The 21,280-nt window shown below is 31.6% G+C and overlaps 4 protein-coding genes across 7 annotated transcripts; all 4 read right to left on the bottom strand.

Annotated features, from left to right (window-relative positions):
• Nucleotides 1-606: 606 nt before the first annotated feature.
• LOC107861357 lies at nt 607-2,628 on the bottom strand. The gene is made up of 2 exons (XM_016706698.2): nt 1,602-2,628; nt 607-947 (listed from the first exon to the last, which is right to left on the bottom strand). The coding sequence occupies exons 1-2, from the start codon at nt 1,822-1,824 to the stop codon at nt 772-774; spliced, it is 399 nt and encodes a 132-aa protein (XP_016562184.2). The 5' UTR covers nt 1,825-2,628; the 3' UTR covers nt 607-771.
• Nucleotides 2,629-6,092: 3,464 nt separating this feature from the next.
• On the bottom strand, nt 6,093-6,911 carry LOC124896298. Its single transcript, XM_047407852.1, has 2 exons — nt 6,613-6,911; nt 6,093-6,504 (listed from the first exon to the last, which is right to left on the bottom strand). The coding sequence occupies exons 1-2, from the start codon at nt 6,909-6,911 to the stop codon at nt 6,093-6,095; spliced, it is 711 nt and encodes a 236-aa protein (XP_047263808.1).
• A 6,524-nt stretch (nt 6,912-13,435) lies between these two features.
• LOC107861356 (uncharacterized protein At4g22758) lies at nt 13,436-15,509 on the bottom strand. The gene is made up of 2 exons (XM_016706697.2): nt 14,219-15,509; nt 13,436-13,800 (listed from the first exon to the last, which is right to left on the bottom strand). Exons 1-2 carry the CDS (start codon nt 14,475-14,477, stop codon nt 13,622-13,624), a joined length of 438 nt encoding a protein of 145 aa, XP_016562183.2. The 5' UTR covers nt 14,478-15,509; the 3' UTR covers nt 13,436-13,621.
• A 287-nt stretch (nt 15,510-15,796) lies between these two features.
• LOC107860119 (protein PTST, chloroplastic) lies at nt 15,797-20,922 on the bottom strand. Of its 4 annotated transcripts, none has more exons than XM_047407314.1 (9): nt 20,745-20,922; nt 20,448-20,507; nt 19,380-19,644; nt 19,111-19,200; nt 18,557-18,625; nt 18,136-18,241; nt 17,886-17,974; nt 16,349-16,461; nt 15,797-16,241 (listed from the first exon to the last, which is right to left on the bottom strand). In XM_047407314.1, coding segments are annotated over exons 1-9 (897 nt in total). In that variant the 5' UTR covers nt 20,747-20,922; the 3' UTR covers nt 15,797-16,138. The 4 variants fall into 4 exon arrangements, with proteins under 4 accessions (XP_047263270.1, XP_016560850.1, XP_016560849.1 ...); XM_016705364.2 differs by having other exon boundaries at nt 20,739-20,916; XM_016705363.2 differs by having other exon boundaries at nt 20,696-20,868.
• Between the last annotated feature and the right edge of the window lie 358 nt (nt 20,923-21,280).

Below are 21,280 nucleotides of genomic sequence, written 5' to 3'. Positions count from 1 at the left end.
TATTCTATACTTTATACAAGGTGCAAAACAACCAGACCATAGAGTGGTGGTTTTTTTAAAAAAAGAAAATAGTACACTCAGAATAAAGTAGCAACAACTGCATTTTGAAGATTCCATACAAATGCTAAATAAACCAAGTAACTAACTAAAATGATTTTAAGGTCTAATCATGATCCATTTCGAATAAATCATCACTTCCAAAATCACTCGTCCTTTTATAGCCTCTGCTTTTATTACAAAGATTTAATTAAACCTTTATTCGGCCTCTAGCAAAAACGCTTGAATGTGCTTTGATTTCCCACCACATTATTACTATAATAATATGCTTTGATTTTTAGCATATCTTAGGCATGGGCTAGAGGTGTTCCCACATATTTTTGCATATCTTATTCAGGCTTTATTCCCACAATCACACGTGACTTACAAGTGTTCGGTGGGTTCAACTGAACACGTTATTTTCAATTCTGCCTTACTATGTACATACATACATACAATCCAGCGCACCCCAAAGCATTCGATTTCTCTAGAGTTTAGATATATTCACCTCTGTCGTCTCACGCACGTCCAAGAATGAAAAAAACATAACTTAGAAAAAATCAGAAAGAGTAAAGAAGGCAACAAAGGATGTTGATTCTCATAACCGTTTGAGATAGTACACATGTACCATTTATGAAATGTAACTATCATATATATTCATTATGATGGCAAAGTGGTTGAGACTTGAGAGCACATAATAAAATTTTTATAGGTTTGATGAAACCATAAAGTGATTCAATGGGAATGAATCTTGAAGTTAAAGGACTTAGTAAGCCAAGCCTTCCATCCCTTTTTTCCATTCTGAGCAATTCCAGGTGTCCTTCCTTCTGTCTTCCATGGTTGTTTTTGCTTCTTACAAAGGATGAAATTCCTCACTCCTACTGATCCTATCAATTCTGATGGTCCCAGAGCTGAAATTCATAAATGGTTATTATTGATGCATGCCCACAAAGATATACAAGTCATTAAATTGAACTTCTGAATTCTGACCAACTCATCTACAAGATTTACTTTTATTAATCCCTCAGCTCGTTCTCTCACGTGCAAGATTCTTCTTTACGCGTTTAACACATGGAAATTAGTTTTGATAACGAGTGACAATGAGGAGATTTGAACTTCGTATCTACACCTTATTAAATTGTCACCATCTCATCTAAATGCTTTTATTTACTTAATTATATCTTCAACATGAACATGTTATGAGTACGCAAGAAAAAAAACTAATCAGCTAGGCACAATAGGTTAACCTAGATGAGCAACTACTCCATGAGTACTAAAAAGTTTAAATGCTAGCTGAATCCCATCTCTACGATTGAGTATTGGAAATTCAAACTTACGTGAATGATAAGCAAGAACAATTGTTAATAAGACATGAAGGTAAGAGTATAACTTATGGATTCAGTGAAACCCAATAACTGTGGTCCAAACTTTATTATACGTGCAAAACCTTGTTTTAGAACTTAGAAAAAAGACTCAAATACCAAACTCATACGCCTCAAATTCTAGCTTTAGTGCTGTTAAGAAGAAAAATGAGATTGAGAGTATAAGTTTTAATTTGTACTTACCATCAACTCCAGCAGTAGCTGAGTAAAGAAGGAAATCGTTGATATCAGAACTCAGAACTGGAAGTCGACCCTCACCACCATATTTTTTCAAAGCAGTGCCCACGACCGTAGCAACTTTATCATTTTCGCTCACAACAAACCTCAACGGTCCAGCACTTCCCAATACATTCACTGTGATCAACAACCTACCACTACTCTTCTCCGAAGTACTGTATGATTTCATCTAAGTCAGACAATTAAGGTACTAAAGAGGGGGTAAATTTCTATGTAAAAAGTGATTTTTTAAGGGTCGAGGCCGATGCAGCGATAGTACCAGAGAGAGGCAAAGGAGAGGAAAAACGACAAGTACAGATGAAAGGGCATCAAAATTTTGATGAGATGAAGCATTCAAGGTAAGAGGTAATTTGCAAATGAAGAAAAAGAGGCGGGGGAGGGGAGGGGAAGGGAGGTGTGAAATTGGTAAAAGTTATATGTGACTTTTGATATAAAACTCTAAAGGAAAGGCTGTCCTCCTTGAAATGTGACTTTGGATTCTTGCTCTGTTTTCTTCACAAATGCAATGCCTCTTCTGGCTATATATATATATATATAGGACATCAAGATATAATATATTTTTAACACCATTAGGGATCGTTCGGAGGAGGCTGGCTAGAGTTATGCAGGTATTAGTTGTTGGAAAAACAATAATAGATTTCAATATCAATAAAGAAAATAAATAAACTGACTATGATAATAATATTTCTTATTATCAGTTTAGTAGAATTAACAATTTACAACAACAACAATAATGATGATGATGATGATAATAACAATAAAAATATATTTATTATAATGTTTTAAGTAATATATAAAATACTTGAGTCGTGCTAGGCACTGTTCCAAGAAACTATTTTCGCAATGTGAAATGTTTCCCCAGATTAAACAAACACTTCTCTGATTAATTAAAGAATATCCAAAAATTAAATATATCTTTCCAAATTAATCAGAAGATACAGGAATCAACAAAATTAATTATAAATTCAACAAATCTTAATTTTGAAAAGAAATATTAAAATTATTATAAAATAAAGGCAAGGTAAAATAAGATTAAAAAAGGTTTAGCAGTGAAAGGAAGAAGAATATATCTATGTATTGGTGTGTTCAATTGCATAGATTGTATGAGCTATTTATAGGCACGTTAGGACGGTGAAAATCAAAATTTATTTGCATAGAAAGAACACATGTTCTTTTCTACAAATTTTCTTTGTCATCAAGTAAAACACTTGGCCATGAGTTTGCCAAGTAGACAAGAAGATTTCAATTTTTTTTTTTTAAATATTTAATTATTTTTAAAATATCTATCAATCCCCCATATATTTTAAAAATAATTTTAATAGACATTAAAATTTGTTGGATTTATACGATCAAAATGCAATAAGTTTGGTGTCTTTTGGACTATGAACCAAATTTAGATCGATAAAATTTAACTTACAAAATTATTGGTGAAATATAATATTTTTATGAACCAAATAACTTTTATTGTAAGTCAGAAACTTTATCAATCACATATTGATCGTAATTTTGTTGTTCAACGCGGTTTTGTGCCAATAGATCATGCGCGTGCCTGGTATTCATGAGAGCTCTAGAGACTAGGCCGAAGTCTCATAGGAACGACCTCATTCCACTTCTCATATAGGTAAATTAATCAAGTATACACTACTTTAAATACACTATCCATACGGACTATGAATTCATTAAGAGTTAATAACTCATCCCTCAATTTTAGTAGTAGTTCAAGCACTCTCAATAAGTACGCAGAGTCAATATCGACTTGGGTTATCATCTCTATTGACAATCATATTGGCGTTAACCCTATCTCTTTTGAGGTTTGAAGAATTAATTTCTTCCCATAGGTTTAGTCAGTAAATCTGTCGAATTCAATTCTAACTTCATATAATCAGTGAAAATTATTCCATCTCTCAGCAATTGCTTATCAACATCATGTCTCAATTTCAAATGTCTATTCTTACAATTGTAAGATTTGTTCTTTGCAATAGTAATTGCGACTTGACAATCGCAGTGTATATATACAGGAGACATCAGATCATCGTTTGAAAAAAGAGATATTTGCTAAGAAATTTCTTAGACACTCAACCTCTGTTCCAGCTAGCTCTAGAGCTACAAACTCTAACTCCATTGTCGATCTGGCAATGATCGTTTGCTTAGATGATTTTCACGATACTGCACCACTATCTAAGGTGAACACATAAACACTAGTGAATTTTGTCTCATCTGAATTAGAGATTCAGTTTGCATCACAATACCCTTCTAAAATTGAAAGAAATTCACTATACGAGATACCATAATTCACGGTTCCTCTCAAATATTTTATTAGTCGCATTAATGCAGACCAATGCTCATTATTGGGATTATGAGTATATCTACTCAATATACACACAACATAGGCTATATCAGGCCTAGTAAGGTTCATTAAATGCATTAGACTCCCAATGATTTGTGTATACGTAGACTGAGCAACTGAGTCACCATTTATTCCTTTTTAATTTAGAATTAGCATCATAAGAAGTGGCTACAGAAGTTACCTCCCAACATTCAAATTTTTTAAGAATCCTTTCAACATAGTGTTCTTGTGTTAACATTATCCCATCGTCACTCCTTATAACTTTAATTTTCAATATCATATTTACTTCGTTCAAAATTTTTATGTTAAAATTAGTAGACAAAAATAATTTAGTATTTTGCACAATATTTAAACTTGTACCAAATATAAGCATGTCATAAACATATAAGCAAATTATCACAGAATCATTGTCCACCCCACTTTAGTATAAACACATTTATCCACCTCAGCAGAAGAAAAATCATCTTTTACTAAAACTTGATCAAATTTCTCGTGCCACTATTTAGGAGCTTGTTTTAGGCCATAAAAAGATTTAATTAATTTACAAACTTTATTTTCTTGTCCAGAAACTACACATCCTTCAGGTTGAATCATACAAATTTCTTCTTGTAAATCGTCATTTAAGAAAACTATTTTTACATTCATTTGATGGATAAAAAACTTATGAATTGATGTCAAAGCAATTAATATTCAAATAAAAGAAATTCTTATTAATGGTGCAAATGTATCAAAATAATCAATATTTTACTTTTGAGAAAATCCTTTAACCACTAACCAAGCTTTATATTTATCTATAGATTCATCTGGATTAAATTTCTTTTTGAAAATTCATTTACAACCAATCAATTTTGCACCAGGAGGTAAATAAGTTAAAATTCATGTATTATTTTTTATAATTGAATCAAGTTCAATTTTTATTGCCTCTTTCCAAAATTTAGCATCAGAAGAAGATACAACTTCAAAATAATTTGATGGTTCATTATCGACAAGAAAAGTTTGAAAATCATTTTCATAAGAAAAAAATTCTTTTGTAGATCTTTTACTCCTTCTCAATTCCTCAATATTAGAGGTAGATTCATTTTCTATTTCAACAGGTGCATGAGAGATTTTATCACATAGTGAAAAAATAATTTTAAAGAATTCAGCATTCTTTGTCTCAATAATAGTATTACTATCAAGCACATCACTTTTTAAAACAAGAAATCTATATGTAGCACTATGCTCAGCATATCCAATTAGCATGCAAGTAGCAGTTCTGGAACCTATTTTTCTCTTTTTAGGTTCAGGTAAAAGAACTTTAGCAAGACACCCCATACTTTTAAATATTCCAAATTAGGTTTATAACCTTTCCACAATTCATAAGGGGTTCTACCTATTCTTTTATGAAGAATTCTATTTTGCAAGTGACATGCAGATAAAATAGCTTCATCCCACAAATTATCAGGTGCATTAGATCTAATTAATATAGAGTTTATCATTTCTTTTAATGTTTTATTTTTCCTTTCAGCTACTTCATTAGATTAAGTGAATAAGGTGGAGTTACTTCATGAATAATTTCTTCTTTTTTCACAAAAAGTATTTAAAGACAAGTATTCATCACCTCTATCAGACTTATTCTCTTAATTTTTCTACTAAGTTGATTTTCAACTTCAGATTTATAAAACACAAAAGCATCAAAAACATCAAAAGCATCATCTTTATTTCTAAGTAAATATAATTTGATAAATCTAGAGAAATGATCAATAAAAGTCATATAATATCTTTTTTCACCTCTAGTCATAGTTTGTTTTAGATCACCAAAATCAGTATGAATTAAAGATAATAATTCAGTTTCTCTATTAGTTGAAAAACATGATTTTTTAGTAATTTTAACTTCGGCACATATTTCACATTTATCGAAATTACTTGAATCTAAACTATATATTAAATTAAGTGATTGCATATTTTTTATATATTTAATAGTAATATGTCCTAATTTAGCATGCCATAAGGAAATAGGCTCAATCATATAAGCAGAAACTGATGCATTATCATTGATAATATTAAGTAAATAAAGTCCATGGTTACAATAGCCTTTTCCCACAAATATATTATTTTTCGTCAAAAATAATCTTATTAGATTCAATAGACACTTTCATTCCAACTTTGTCCAACAAAGTCACAGAAATCAGGTTTGCTCGCATTGTAGGAACATGTAGCACATCCACCAGGGCTAAAGTTTTTTCTGAAGTGAGTTTTAGAAGCATTTTACCCTTGCCCAAGACTTTAGCAGCTCTTGAGTCTCCAAGATAAACCACTTCACTATCATCTCCTATTGATGTATATGAGGCAAATGCTTCTCGATTTGCACAAATATGTCGAGTAGCCCCAGAGTCTATTACCCATTCTTTTATATGTGCCACCATATTTACTTGAGAAATAACAGCTACAATTATTTCATCTCCTTCAGATAAATTAGCTTTGGGAGGATTCCTCATTTCTTTGTCATTTCTTATTTTGTGCCTACATTGAGCGACATAATAACCTGATTTTTCACAAGTAAAACAAATGTCTTTTCTTTTCTTAAAGTTGAGATTATTAGGCTTGTAATCTTAAGACTTATTATCATACCTTTTGTTGTTGCTTTTTCGGCTTTGCGTTAAGTTTGCTTTGAGTGTCAATTCTCTTACTTTAAATGACTCATTTCGATTGATGTCTTCAATTAAAATGTGAATCACTATCTCCTCAATAGTAAAATTTATTTGCTTATGCTTTAGACTATTTTTGTAGTCATTCCACGAGTCAGGTAATTTTTCGATCAATATCCCGACAGCAAATTTTTCTGGTAAAGAAATTCTTCCGGCCTTCAAATCTTCAAGTAATTTTTGATATTCGTTGATTTGAATTTTCATCTCCTTCACGTTACTCATCTGTCAATGATAATATCTTTCGACTACAAACTTTTGTTTGGTAGCATCTTCAGCAGTGAACTTTTTAATTAAGGCTTCCCAAATAACTTTTGCTTCCTTGCAACTATAGTATAAATCAAACAATTCGTTAGAAATAATTTGTAATATAGTATGGCGACATACCTTATTGGCGTATTGTCATGATTCCAAAATTTTATTATCGGCGTCTGCACCAGGTTGTGGATGTAGCAAAGCCTGTGCCACACCATGGACATCAAGCAGTGGAAAAATACGTTCTTGCCATGTTTTAAAATTTTCGTTAGCAAAAATTTTAATATTTGATACATCAGGAAATGGTTTAGCATATGGTAAAATAAGTGAAGCAAGAGTAGTAGGGGTAGCATCGATATTAATTTCAAAGTTACTAGTATTACATGCCATAGTTTCTTAGAATGTTGGGAAAGCAATAATAGATTTCAATATCAATAGAGAAAATAAATAAACTGACTACGATAATAATATTTCTTATTATCAGTTTAGTAGAATTAACAATTTACAACAACAACAATAATGATGATGATGATGCAAATATCTACAAGTAAGAATTAGGAAGATAAAAATATCATTAATTTGATTAGTTTCATGAGCACGAAAAAAATTGAAAAGCAAAAATAAAGAAAGACAAAAAAAAATTGTAAATAAAAATTAACTTTAAAACAAAAGAGCAAAAAGATGAGTTGTCTAAAAAATGAGATGGCAAAGGAATATGGAGAGAGAGAAAGAAAGAATTGTTTTGATAGATGGGACCTACAAAGCTTATGTGTCAAAATATGCAAATATGACATGGTGCATGAGGCCAATAGTAAAATTTTTCATCTATGTATTGGTGTGTTTAATAGCATAGCGTGTATGAGCTATTTATAGGCATGTTAGGACGGTGGAAATCAAAATTTACTTGCACATAAAGAACACATGTTCTTTTCTACAATTTTCTTTGTCATCAAGTAAAGCACTTGACCATGAGTTAGCCAAGTGGACAAGTAGATTTCAATTTTTTTTTTTCAAAATATTTAGTTATTTTTAAAATGTCTATCATTAGTAATATATGAATTAGTTATAAGAAAATCTCGAGAATCTACGTACATTATTTATGTAGGATTAATTATGCAGAGTTAAATTATTTATGTGAGTTTCTATATAACAAACCAAACATCATATTAATTTTATATAAGAATAACTTTATCTCCTAACCAGCTAACAAATGTAACATTACTTGTGCAGAATTTAGTACTTGCATAACTCATAAGGTGTAGTAGTATATTACGTACCATGTATGCTACGTTACTAATTAAGGTTGTATTATAAGAAGATCCTCCTTTGAATTTCACTACTAATCATGATCCGAAAGAACTTCTAATTACTAGTAAACACAGAGAAAAAGATATGGGGAATATGAGAGGCAAATGACAAACAGACAAAATAATATCAAGATAGGTAAAAATAAGAATTATAAAATGCCTTTTAAAAGGAACAAAGATATATGCAACCACTAGATGTTACTAAATTTATTCTATACAAATGAGTATAAAACAACTTTATCAAGTCGACAAACATCCTAGGCTAATTAAAGAATTATATAAAAGTTTAACAACTACCAGGCATGAAATAAGTTATAGTTACATGGTGAGTAATGCTCTTTCGAGGCTGTTTAGGACGATTCACACCTTACCACTTTGATATAATAATAATAATATTAGGGAGGTTGAGGTTTATCTAAAGTCGTGGCCTTAATTTGACTCTTCAATTCTCAAAGTTTAATGCTTTGGGAGAATATATATATATATATAGATGAAGAATAATCAAAAGGCAATGATTTATTCAGATATATTTAAACCATAATTATGGATTCAATCAATCAAAGTTACATAAGCAAAGTTGATTTCTTTTTTAAAATTTGGCAGTAGAGTTCTAACAATGCGTGTGTAGGCTGGATGGTGAGTAGCAACTTAAAAATAGGACATTATTGGTATGGGAAAATAATTATTTTTATCAATTATAGATTCCTCTTTAAAATTGAAAAGAATCCTTACAATCATGAGAACTGTTTTAAGTACTCAATGACGACTTAAATAATGGAATTAATAAATGTAATGCATTACCAAGTACACCTGACCAAGTACTTTCACTCCATCATGATTCGTATATATCACTTTAAAAAGGTCAAACCCATCGATAGCCTCTCAAACTTATTCCTAAAATTCACTTAACTCCTAAACTAAGACTTGTACCTATTAAATTCCTAAATCCTCCAATTTGATTCCAATTGAGCATTTTTTTCCCTATCAGCAAAAAGGTCAAAGTGTGTGTTGCACACACGCGATGACGTGGCAAAACGAGCTGATTGAAAGGTGACATGTGGCATTGTAGGTTCAATAATTATTAAAAATTAATTATAATTTTTTTAAAAAAAAAGTATATAAAAATGGCATTGAGGAAATTATTAAAAAATAATTCTAAAATTACTTAAATAATCAAAATAAAAAACTGATTATTTTTAAAAATTTATAAAAAAAATAAAAAAATGAAATAAATTATTTATTTTTTTATTTTTTAAATTAATTATTAAAAAAAATTATACAAATTTTTACAAAATGAAAATAAAAAATTTCATTGAGGATATAAATTATGAAAAAAAATTTATAAAATTATTTAAAAAATAAAAAACTGATTATTTAAAAGAAATATGATTTTTTTTAAAAAAAAATTATTAAAAAATATTTAAAAAATAAAAATTAATTATTAAAACAAATTAAAAACTTTTTAAAATGAAAATAAAAAATGGCATTGAGGATCCAAATTATGAAAAAATAATTATAAAATTATTTAAAAAATAAAAATAAAAAACTAATTATTAAAAGAAATTATAAAAAAAATTTAAAAATGAAAATAAAAAAACAATTTTTTTTAAATTCAGTTTTATTAAAAAAAAAAAACTAAAAATGGGGCCCTGTAATGTTTTTTGGGGCCTTTAGTGTTTAAAAAAAAAAGAAAATTTCTTATTAAAAAATTTTGGGGCCTTTAATGCCACTTGACAACTTTTTATTCATAAATTAGTAAAAAAAGTGCTCCTCACGCGCCTCCCAGTGCCACACAGGCAAAAAATTTCCAATTGAAATAAAATTCGGGGGTTTAGGGGTATGATAGGAACTGACCTTAGTTTAGGGGTCTAAGTGAATTTTCGCAACAAATTTGAGTGTCTATCAATGGGTTTGACCCTTTAAAAATTAAGGGATTGGGTTAGCATATAAAAGTGTTAGTTCAGGGGACTAACGTAAACTAGGCCGAATCATACTGCCTTTGATAGCGAGGTTTCTTTTGTCTAGTGTTGTCATTTGAGCTCATCATACATTTGTTACATCTTTATAAATATTAACCCAACTGGCTCAGGTCCTCCCTCAATAAAGGGCAGCCTGGACTCAGGGGCTCGAGAGGTCTGAACACACATATTGACGTCGAAAGTTTTAAAGTTTTGCATAAAAATTAAAGCACTCATCTATCTTCTTGGTTTACTAGGTGCTTTTCTAAGTCTTAATACTAATTTTAATACATTTTTTTATATAATTATACTTAATCTGCGTCGGATTTAACAGGTGCCGGAGCATCCAAAACTTAGCCTTAGGTCCGCTCCTGAGCTTGGTGCACGAAAGCTCCCGCTATGTGCAGGGTCAGGGAAAGGATCCAACCACAAAGGTTTATTATACGCAGGTCCTCATTCTGCAGAAAAAATCAGCTCTTTTGCTACGACACCGCACTATGCAGCATACTGAACTGTAATTTGATTTGGATGACATTGACATGATATATCTGTCAGTTATTTACTACTTTCTCCGTTTCATAATAAATGAATTGTTGGATTTTGACACACAGATTAAGAAAAAAAAATTAAAGACATAAATTTAACACAACTTTCCATTTTTATCTCAAAAAAAGAAAAAGTTGACCTTGTAATACTTTTTTAAAAGTTAATTGGTTGTCAAATCATCATAAGGCTAAATTTGAAAAAAAATTCAATGATTCATTTATTTTGAAAAATCAATAAATACCCTAACAATTCACTTATTTAGAAACGGAGGGAGTATTAATCTTGAAGCTCACGATGCAGGATATGATATGAGAATGAAACCCCAAACGGAGTCAATTGGTAGAATAATAGGCTATCTTATGAAGGCTTCCTACTAGTAAAGGCTATTCTTTGTGGAATTCAGGCTTATTGAGTTTAGCTATTAAGAAAGTAAATCTACCATTGACTGGGGCAAATTCAGGATTTTTAATGAGGGGATCATTAATACATATACGAATTAGTTGAAGGGGGTTCAGCTTCTATTATTTATATATAAAAAAAAATTTACCATGCAAAAATAGTATAATTTTTCGACGAAGGGGGTTTGGATGAACCCCTGGAATACATGTACATCTGCCACTGACCATAGAGCAGACAAACAGATGGATGTATTATAATTAGGGATGACAATTTCAGCCTATATTTGTAAAAAAAAGTTCATTTAATCCATATTTAGTGAGTTAGATCACTCATATTTCAAATGAGTAAATACGGATTTCAACTCATTTTAAAAGCTCATAAAAATATAGACAAAATAAGTAAAATATGGGTATCTATTTAGACACAGAAATCACCCACCTATGCTTAAAGTTTCAGTTTTTTTTCTTTGCTTGTTTCTTTTCTGCTTCTTTTTTTTCTTACTTCTTTTCTTTAATTTACTTTTTTTCTTTTTCATTTTTTTTTACTCATTCTTATAATTTCTTTTTTTTTTCATTTTTTTCATCTATTTTTTTATTTTTTTTTTTTTCTTTGTATTCTTTTTTTTTTCGCTTTCCCCTTTCTCATTTTTATTTCATCATTCGTATTCGCTTGAGACCTACATGAGTTAATAAATATAAGCTTCTAATTATCCCATTTAGCCTATATAATTCATAACATCTCTTATCAATTAAATATAATCCAGAATCTCACTCCTTTATTATTATTTTTTCTATCTTTTATTTCTCTTTCTTTTTTTTTTATTTTTTCTTTCTTTTTTTCCTTTAATTTGCTATTTTTTCTTTCTTTTTTCCTTTAATTTACGTTTTTTTCTTTTTCATTTTTTCCACTTATTTTTTACTCGTTTCTTACACTTTTTTTCTTTCTTCTTTTTCAATTTTATTTCTTTGCATTCTTTTTTTTTTTTGTATTTTCGTTTCCCCCTTTTTCATTCTTGGTTCGTCATTTTTGTCATTTTTCTTATTTTTTTATATTCTTTTCCTCATCTTTTTTTTTTTGTCATTACATTTTATATTTTTTTACTTTAAATTTATTTGTATCATACTATTATTTCAAATAAATTTATTATTTGTATTTGAATAGTTTAGTTGTCAATATGTGCAATTTATCATTTGTATTTATATACAAATAAGTATATAAATTAAAATCAACATGAGTTATGGAGAAAACTCTGTTGGGAGCGCTGCTACCTTAATGGGCCCTGCAATGTCCGATCCGAATTAGTCGGGGCTCCAATGCAGGCACCGGATGAAAAATTAAAAAAAGTATATGAATTAATTTTATTTTCTTGAGATTAAAATATATAAGGCTGAGGATCCACATAGCCCTCGAATTATAAATGATGGGCGAATATAAATCAATATGCTCTTATGGTATTTTCGTTATCATAAAAAAAAAAAAAAAAAGGAAACCAAAAATAGAAAAAAAAAAAGTAGAAAGAGAGGTAGAAGTTAGAGATAGAAGAGAGAAAAAAACGTAAAGAAAGAATTGAAGAAAAAAAATACAAAAAAATCAAAAAGAAAAAATAATGAAAAAGGGGAAAAGGAAAAAGAAAAAAGATAATGGTGAAAACAAATATACTGAGTGGTTACGATAATTTAGTCATCATCCATAATTTGTACTCGACTTAACCATGTTCTTCGAAAATAAAAAAAATATAAAATATAAAATACAACCAAAACAAAAAAAAAAATGAGAAAGAAGTAAAAACAAAAAAAATAAAAAATAGAAAAAAAAGGAGACTAAAAAGGGAAAGGAAAAAAAAAAACAAAGGGTAGAGGGTAGAGATAGAAGAGAGAAAAAAAATGAAAAAGAAAAAAAAAACTAGAGACTACATATAGAAGAGAGACATAAAAAATCTAAAAAGAAAAAACTAAAAAAAAATGAAAAAAAAGTGAAGTTTTAAGTTTTTTACATAGGAGTTAAAGTGGGTTGAAACCATTTTTACCCAATTCATATTTGAACAAATCCGTATTTACTGATTGCAATCCAAACCGTTTTTGCTGGATCCATATTTAACCCGTCCAAATCTAATCTAATCCGCCCATTTGGCACCCTAGTTATAATACATTTCCCAGTTACCTCGCATTGCTAGGGGAGATGCATGTAAACAAACGTCGTGAACTCACTAACTCAAAATTCTAAATTCTAGTATCTACCCACGCAAGAAAAAAAGAAAATATTAGGGAAAATTGGAAAGGAATAATGAAGGCAGAAAAAGGAAGTTGATTCTCATATCTCATTTGATCAGTAACTTAGAAATTGATGCACACATGCATATACTACATCATTTATTAATGCAACTGCAAATGCTTGAGAACAACAGAAGTAAATTATTACAGACTTGATGAAACCACGCTAACAAAGACACACGAAAGTGTCCCTGTGTGATTCAATGGGAATGAACCTTGAAGTTAAAGGATTTAGTCAGCCAAGCCTTCCAGCCCCTTTTTCCATTCTGAGCAATCTGATCATGTCCCCGTCCTTCTGTCATCACTGGCTGTTTTTGCTTCTTACACAGGATGAAATTCCTCACTCCTAATGACCCTATCGAGTCTGATGCTTCCAGAGCTGTAAACAATTCAGAAAAAAAGGCTTGTCACAATGCCCAGAAACACATCAAAAGCACTGAACGTGCAGTAAGTAAACTACGTGATAAAGATTAATTCGAACAAGTGAGAGGGAGTTGTAGATTAGAGATTTTGACTTGTGTATCGAGAGTAAGTTTATAGGTGGCAAATAAACCCACACCCGGCTAATTGATTTATACAGAACGAGTTATGACTCATTTGTTGACTTGACCTAATAGATTGAATTCGAATTGATCCATCAAATTACGTGGTCAAACTCTATGTTTGCTCAAATCCTCAAAAATATGTCATTGCATCTGTGTCTGATTCACCTCCACAAGTAAGCGCGAACACTGTTGATCCTCTCCGGGTTAAAAAAGGAATTCAGAGGATGTAATTAAGATAGTTTGTGTACGTACCATCAATTCCAGCACTGGCTGAGTATAAAAAGAAATCGTTGACATCAGAACTCAGAATTGGAAGTCGTCCCTCTCGAGCATACTGTTTGAGCGCAGTGTCAACGACTTTACCAACCTTATCATTCTCGTCCACAACAAACCTCAACGGTCCAGCACTTCCTAGGACATTAACCGTGATCAAAAACCTAGTACACTTCACTTTCCTTATTGGCGTCTGAAATATGGATATTTTCTCAGAATTATATGATTTCATCATCATCCTTCCTTTCTTTCTATTACTAAAAGAAGCAGTGCAGTTTTATTGAAGATGGGGATAAATTTATATATATATATCTAAGGGTCGAGGCCGATGCAGCGATAGTACCAGGTAGAGCCAAAGGAGAGAAAAAGAAGCGAGGGCATCCAAATTTTGATGGGATGAACCATTCAAGCTTTGAAGTGCTTGTTACACAGGTTTGTCCAAATGAATAAAAGAAAGAAAGACGTGCAGGGAAAAAGTTTGCTTCAAGTAGAGAACATTGATGAGAATTAAGAAAGGGAAAGGCTGTGCTTGTTGAAATGGACAATGGATTCCTTCTGTGTTTTATGGGCAAATGCTAAGTTTATGCTTCTTCTATTATATGTATGCAAGTAGACAGGATATGACAACTTCTATGTATTCCAAACCAAATTAATGTTTACAATTAAAGAATAAAGAGAAAAGCCATTACAAGCATATATACACAGAATAAATACACGTACAATTGGTGTGGACTGTGATGGCAGGGGCAGAACCGGTGATGTTCACTACGGGATTCAAAATATAATTAAGTAAATTCACGACAGAGCGATGTGAATTTAACATCTACTATGCAATACATTTAAAGTTTCTTTTTTTTTAATCGGATGTCCCTGAAGGGACACATAAGAAAGTAAAATTAACTTTATGTGTAATCTTTTGGTAAAGGAAGTTCCGACGAATTCCTTGCCTACTATACCCAAGGAGCCGAACTATTAAAAATAATAGACTTGCATGTTTAGAAATTGTTGAATTCTCTTGCCATAAGAGGATATAACCACCAATGTGGAACTTTGTGGTATGTTCAAACCGTCAGATATTTTTGCGTCTCTTTAAACCCCTTGAAAATAAAAACACCCCAGCATCGCCACTATCAGCCAAATGAGAAACAAATAATGAATAGATAAATGATATAAAAAAGATAGGTTGAAACAAGATTTACTAAATGTTTTTCTTTTTACAGGAATAAGGATATATAAATCGTTTAGATATCATTATTCTATAAGCAAAATATACCAAGTTGACAGACGTCCTCAAAGAATTATATAAGCTTTTAACAACTAGCATACATGAAGTAAGCTGTATATAAACTATAATTCTTGATGAGAAATGCCCTTTCGTTAGTTGTTTAGGACAAAGCCACCAGCCCATTTATGATCATAATAGTAGCCTACTAATATAGTATTATATTTGGGAGGCTGAGGTTGTTATATAGTCGCGGCTCTGATTTTTTTCATTTTTTGAATGATCGAGTGGGTTAGATGTGAATCATAAAATTTAACAAATTGGACACTCATTGCTGTAAGGAAACAGGCTTTTTTTTATTTTCAGATTCCTCTGAGAAATCGAAAAGTGTCTTTTCCTTGCAATAAGTACTATAAATGCATCACTATGGACGGCCAAAAAGTACTTAAATAGTATAGTTGATAGGTAACATATATACAATGACAACACTGCTTACATAAATTGACAGGCATGAGAAGTGAGATCCACATCCTCAAGAGAGAGTCATTTCACTCCTACAGCACTAAACTTCAGCACATAGACATGGCATTCTGAACAGGAACTGTTCGACTATTAATAAGTTGTTCTTTCAGCGTAAAGACTTTCAGAAGATATACATCCCGTGCTAGCTAAACGAGCTATTCCACAACCAATAAATTGTTCTCAAGTAACCCCTCTCCAGTGGTTGGTAATTCTGGGGATAGATGCCATTCGCCATCTACCAAGAACTTAATTTCGTACCTAACAACACAAAAAATATATTTGTCTAATGAAAACACAATTACAATTTACACTTAATAGTCCAAAGAGAGAGTGCAATGACAGAGTGTGGCAGAAGAGGAACGTACCTTCCAGGTCTTAGGAACAATGTAGCTGAAAAGTTCATGTAAGAGCCGGTGTACTCTGGAGATAAGTGCTCTCCTTGACTCCAACCATCAAAGGAGCCCATTACTTGAACACTCTAAAGATAATCAAAATTCAAGGTCACAATTAATGCCTTTCTGTATTTGGCTGCCAAAGTGTGTATCCAATGAAAATCATTTTAAGTGATAGTAGAAAACTCGGAGCCAACTTCTGGATCGAAAGTTCTTGTCCATAAAACAAATTTGGTATGAACCAAGAACTTGAGCAAATAGAACCTTAACACTACCCCCAGCCAGATGATTTAGGACTCTATGGACAATTGGTTTCAAGTGCTATCTCCATTGTGTTTGTCTTTGATAGTCAAAATACAAATCATGCAGTTGTCTAAAATGCCAAACAGGGGGTGTCACAGTTCATTTCATTCTCCTTGGACACAGGAAAGACGTGTACACAATTTTTCCCTAATAAATTAATACACATCTATCGTGGACTCGCCCAATAGGAATAGTATCCTAGCCAACAACTCACTGGGTTGAATCTAAATAGCCAAAAGCCTCATGCAGACCTCTTTCACCTAGTGCTCGAGGAAGTTTATACAAGGACTGAGGTCATACTTCACACATGATACCGAATTTTGTCCACTCCTACATTATTACATAGGCATTATCTTACAGATGATCCCACGGGATATGACAATAATGTTAAGAATTTTCTCATAGTAAATGTGCTAGCACACATGGTAAACATATACTTAGTTGCAATGAGAAAAATCTAAATTGTTAAAGTGAAGAAAAAGGTAAGAGGAAACACTACTCTTAGAAGAGTTGATTCCCACTAGTGACTCAAAATTTTTGATTTTCTTAGTCAAGGAAATTTCATCCAGCTAGCATACAATATATTGATCATGAAACAGCATTTGAATTCCCAGCCAAAAGTAGGCATTTAACCTTTTCTTTATCTTATCATCTGATTGAATCATCTAGATTCTTTCAAGCCGAAAGGCTTGGTTTCTTAAAAAATACTTACATAATGAAAGCAAGAAAAAGGTTGCAAGCAATCTGAGTGAACCATACTATAAACTCTGCCACTTAAAATTATAAGAAACTCCAAAGATAAGACACAGCCTATTCTTTTCTCAAGACGAGAAAACAATCAACAGACTTTCCAAGTTAAAGGGAAAAGTTAGATGAACGCTTGGTTTTTAACTTTATTTGGAGACACAATATCTGTTTCAGGTTCCAATAAATAGAATTATAGAAAGCAGTGATGAAAAACCAGGGGAGAATGATATAGTACTCTTTCCAGTTTAATCTCAATAGGCCGAACAGAAAAGATAGTAACACCAAATTAACTGAACCAGCTTCAAGGTTTTCAACAAGAATCTTAAGCTAGTAGAGGGTTGCATGTCCGTTCCAATTGTACAGCTTTTAACTGTCAGGCCACCAAATGCATAAGAAAAGCCCGCAATTCCACAGTTCCAACATGGTTAGCAATACAAAAGAAACTTCTTCAATAACTCACCTCTGCTACCCCAACCCAGGATAAAGGAACCTCTTTGGCTTGTTCAGCTTCCACGTCCTTTATTTGCTCCTTCAATTTTTCTTGTATGGCTGAAGCATGGAAGAATCAAGACGGCAATCAAGGAAATGTCAGGTTAAACTCATCCATAGACATTTATATACAATCTAACAAGGTTGGCACTGTCTGGTATTAAAAAGAGTCCAGCGTTCAGTTTAAGGAAACATACAGTAAGGTGATAACGTGATAATACCTTCCAAACGTGAAAATAGGTGTGACTGGATATATCTGCCATTAATTTTTCTTGAACCAGATGGAATAGCAGATTTTGCAATTTCATCAGCCAATCTAACCAAAACCTGCAAGTCAAATTAAATATGACCCATCTTTATACCCATAAGCTGCTAATGTCAGTTGCTAGAATAGAAGTCCCACAAAAATGTTGGATTATCAACTGTTTTACTTTTCTCTTTAAGCTCCCAGTAAGTTTCATCATCAAATTGCGAACAATTTCATTTAGCATAAACCCCATTATAGATAATTACAGCAAAAATCCTCACATCACAAGGGACCACAGGTTTGTTATAACCTGTATGCAAATGCACCAAATACTTACTACTTACAACTATATCTGAAGCAATAAAATTACAATACCAGACATAGAAGAAGCAAACCTGAATCTCAAGTTCGATGACAGAAAGTTCACTTTTAAAATTAACCAGTGCATCCTCCTTAGCTTGCAACTGCAGTGATATCGCATACTAACTGTCATCATCAGAAAAATAAAAAATAGAGGTTCCATGCAAAGCATTTTTTCCATCATTTTTCGGTAGCCATAAACATTTAACTTTACACAACTATCTGTGAGTTTAATTCAGCAATTGCATCAAGAAATCTTAGAAACAGATCTCCCTAGGATGCTAATATTTTCATCTGACTATAAGTAACTTAGGCTTTCAGTCAAAAACGTGCAAATATTAATGAGGGCCAGAAGGATGGATCCGGAGGACTAAAAGAACTGAAAAATACTCTCATGGTTGCTTGCCTCTACTCACAAGCGGATGAAAGATTGTAACTTTACTGTCCTCCCCTGATTCCCAAAGGCAACCTTTGTCTCACAGAGCACTAACTTTATTAGTGGAAGACACTTGAACGGGAGAATCATCCACATTATCAGTCTCAGAAGAAGAATTTATGATATTGAACAGGAAACCAATAAAATATATACCTCTCGCTTAAGCATCCGATTATATCGATTGGCTTCACTCAATTTCTTGAGAAGCTTTGATCTTTCAGCATCAGCAAGCAGTAACCTCAACTATTAAGATTGCTGACTGTCAGTATAACTCAATATGCTTGCAGCAAAAATAAAGATTATGCTCAACCAAGAAAGGAGGTTTCCCCCCCAAAAAAGCAGAATAAGAAACTTTTTTTTGGCTCTTGTACGAAATTTTGTTTTCTAATAGCGGTCTGCAACGGGATCATAGAAAATCTCACCTCATCGCTTCTCAAAGGTCGCTCAGGAATTTCTTCAGGTAGAGCTTCAGAATCAAACTCACCAACCTCTGCTATTTTCTCCGATACTACCACTGAAAATTCCTCCTCCAAATTTTCAGGGGCACAAAATATTTTCCAAGAGGTACATGGGATACTGTATTTCCAATTAGGGACTGAAAATGATTTATGCATCCTATGGAAACCTATTCTTGAATTGAATAAAGTCATATTTCCTCTAACTCCATCGATATTTTCCACCTTGAACCTGATAATTGCCAATAGAAGTCCAATTCATATATGTAAACATTTTCGTGATTAAGATTGTATAATCAGAATAAAGTGAATGAGATTAAATGATAAAAGGGAACACAAATAGATAATAAATAATATAAACATCAAAACATGGTTCAAGTTGGCAGGCACTGACAACATAAAATCAGTCTAGTTGAACCTATAGTAATAGATTACTTACCATTTGTACCAGGTACTTAATAACTCATATCATAAAGATTTACCTGTAATCACCCTATAACTATAAGTGACAGATTGTGCAAATATTCTTTATACCAGTTTGTGAATAAAACTTAAAATCTAAAAAGATTGAGAGAGAAGACATATCAATATTCCATATTACATCAATATGGTATTGTCAAAGGTGTGCTTAAGCTTTGAAGAGAGGCTCAAAACTGTGTTGAGCACTTCGCTGCGCTTCAGTGTCATCATCGTGGTTCTAAGCATGCTTTTCCTTGGCAATGAGCATCTTCTCAAGAGGCGACACTAAATAATTGATATTTCACTTTATTTAAGTTTATCTCAATTCTTTGTTCATATATTTGTCATTCATGCTTATAATTACTATTAGTTTTGGACTAAACATATATATTGATATTATATTCTTTTCTCCCTTTGCGCCTTTTACGCTTTATTTGCGCTCTCCCCTTAAAACCCCAACAGTTTTTTGCACTTTTTGGTTTTGATAACACTGACCAAATAAAACATGATATGAATTCCCCAAATCACATCATGAAAACCCTAAACTCAAATTGGAAGAGTTGAAGAAGTCATCACCTAGGAAAGTTGGTTTGTCCAAGTGAATTAAGCAGGTTACACTCCATAATTAAAGACTTCCTGTAAGCCACAACAACTTGGAAGATTCAGAGACTAAATTTATCTAGTAAATCAAAATTCCACAATTAAAATAAGCATAAGAACAAAAAAAGCAAGCATAATTAGGAAATGTAGTTTAATCAATGGTACATTTAATGAGCTACAACAAACAACTATAATAAGTGAACAAAATAAGGATTTCGATCTACTTGGTTGGTGAGAGATTGGAGATAGAAAATTTCAGTAACGAACTTTTACATTCCCAACAGAGCTGATGAAACTCGAAAGAGGTAAGTGCAATGATTCAGTTAACACGTGTTCGGGTAATATTTCTTACTCAGAGAAACAAGAGTTGTTAGCTATGAACGGGTGAGAATTAACAATAGTAATTTTTGTTTGTATAATTTTGGATTTTATTGTAATTTTAAATATCTCCATATCGTCACCATAGTTACCTCATTATAATAGCATTTCATTAAAACGTCTAATTTTATTGAAATCAACTTTTCATATTATATTTTACTTTTTTATAACAACAATGAACTTTATCTTAGTTGTGCATTCTTTGTATGATTACATCTTTATAACAACATAGTCAAATATTATATAATAATATTTTATAAGAAACATATTATGTACAAATAAAATACCCAAAATTTTTATGGTAATCGTCATTAGTGTTACGTAGTCAGTAAATTTAAAGTATGAGTATCTAATCTTTTTAAAGAAAAATTGTATTTCAATGGTGTGATATAGTCATTTCATAACTCCTACTAATATTTATCTTTTTTATA

Source organism: Capsicum annuum, chromosome 2 (assembly GCF_002878395.1).
Source record: "Capsicum annuum cultivar UCD-10X-F1 chromosome 2, UCD10Xv1.1, whole genome shotgun sequence".
Classification (NCBI taxonomy): Eukaryota; Viridiplantae; Streptophyta; class Magnoliopsida; order Solanales; family Solanaceae; genus Capsicum; species Capsicum annuum.
The sequence above is the reverse complement of the archived record's forward strand: the minus strand, read 5'-3'. Positions and strand labels throughout refer to the sequence as shown.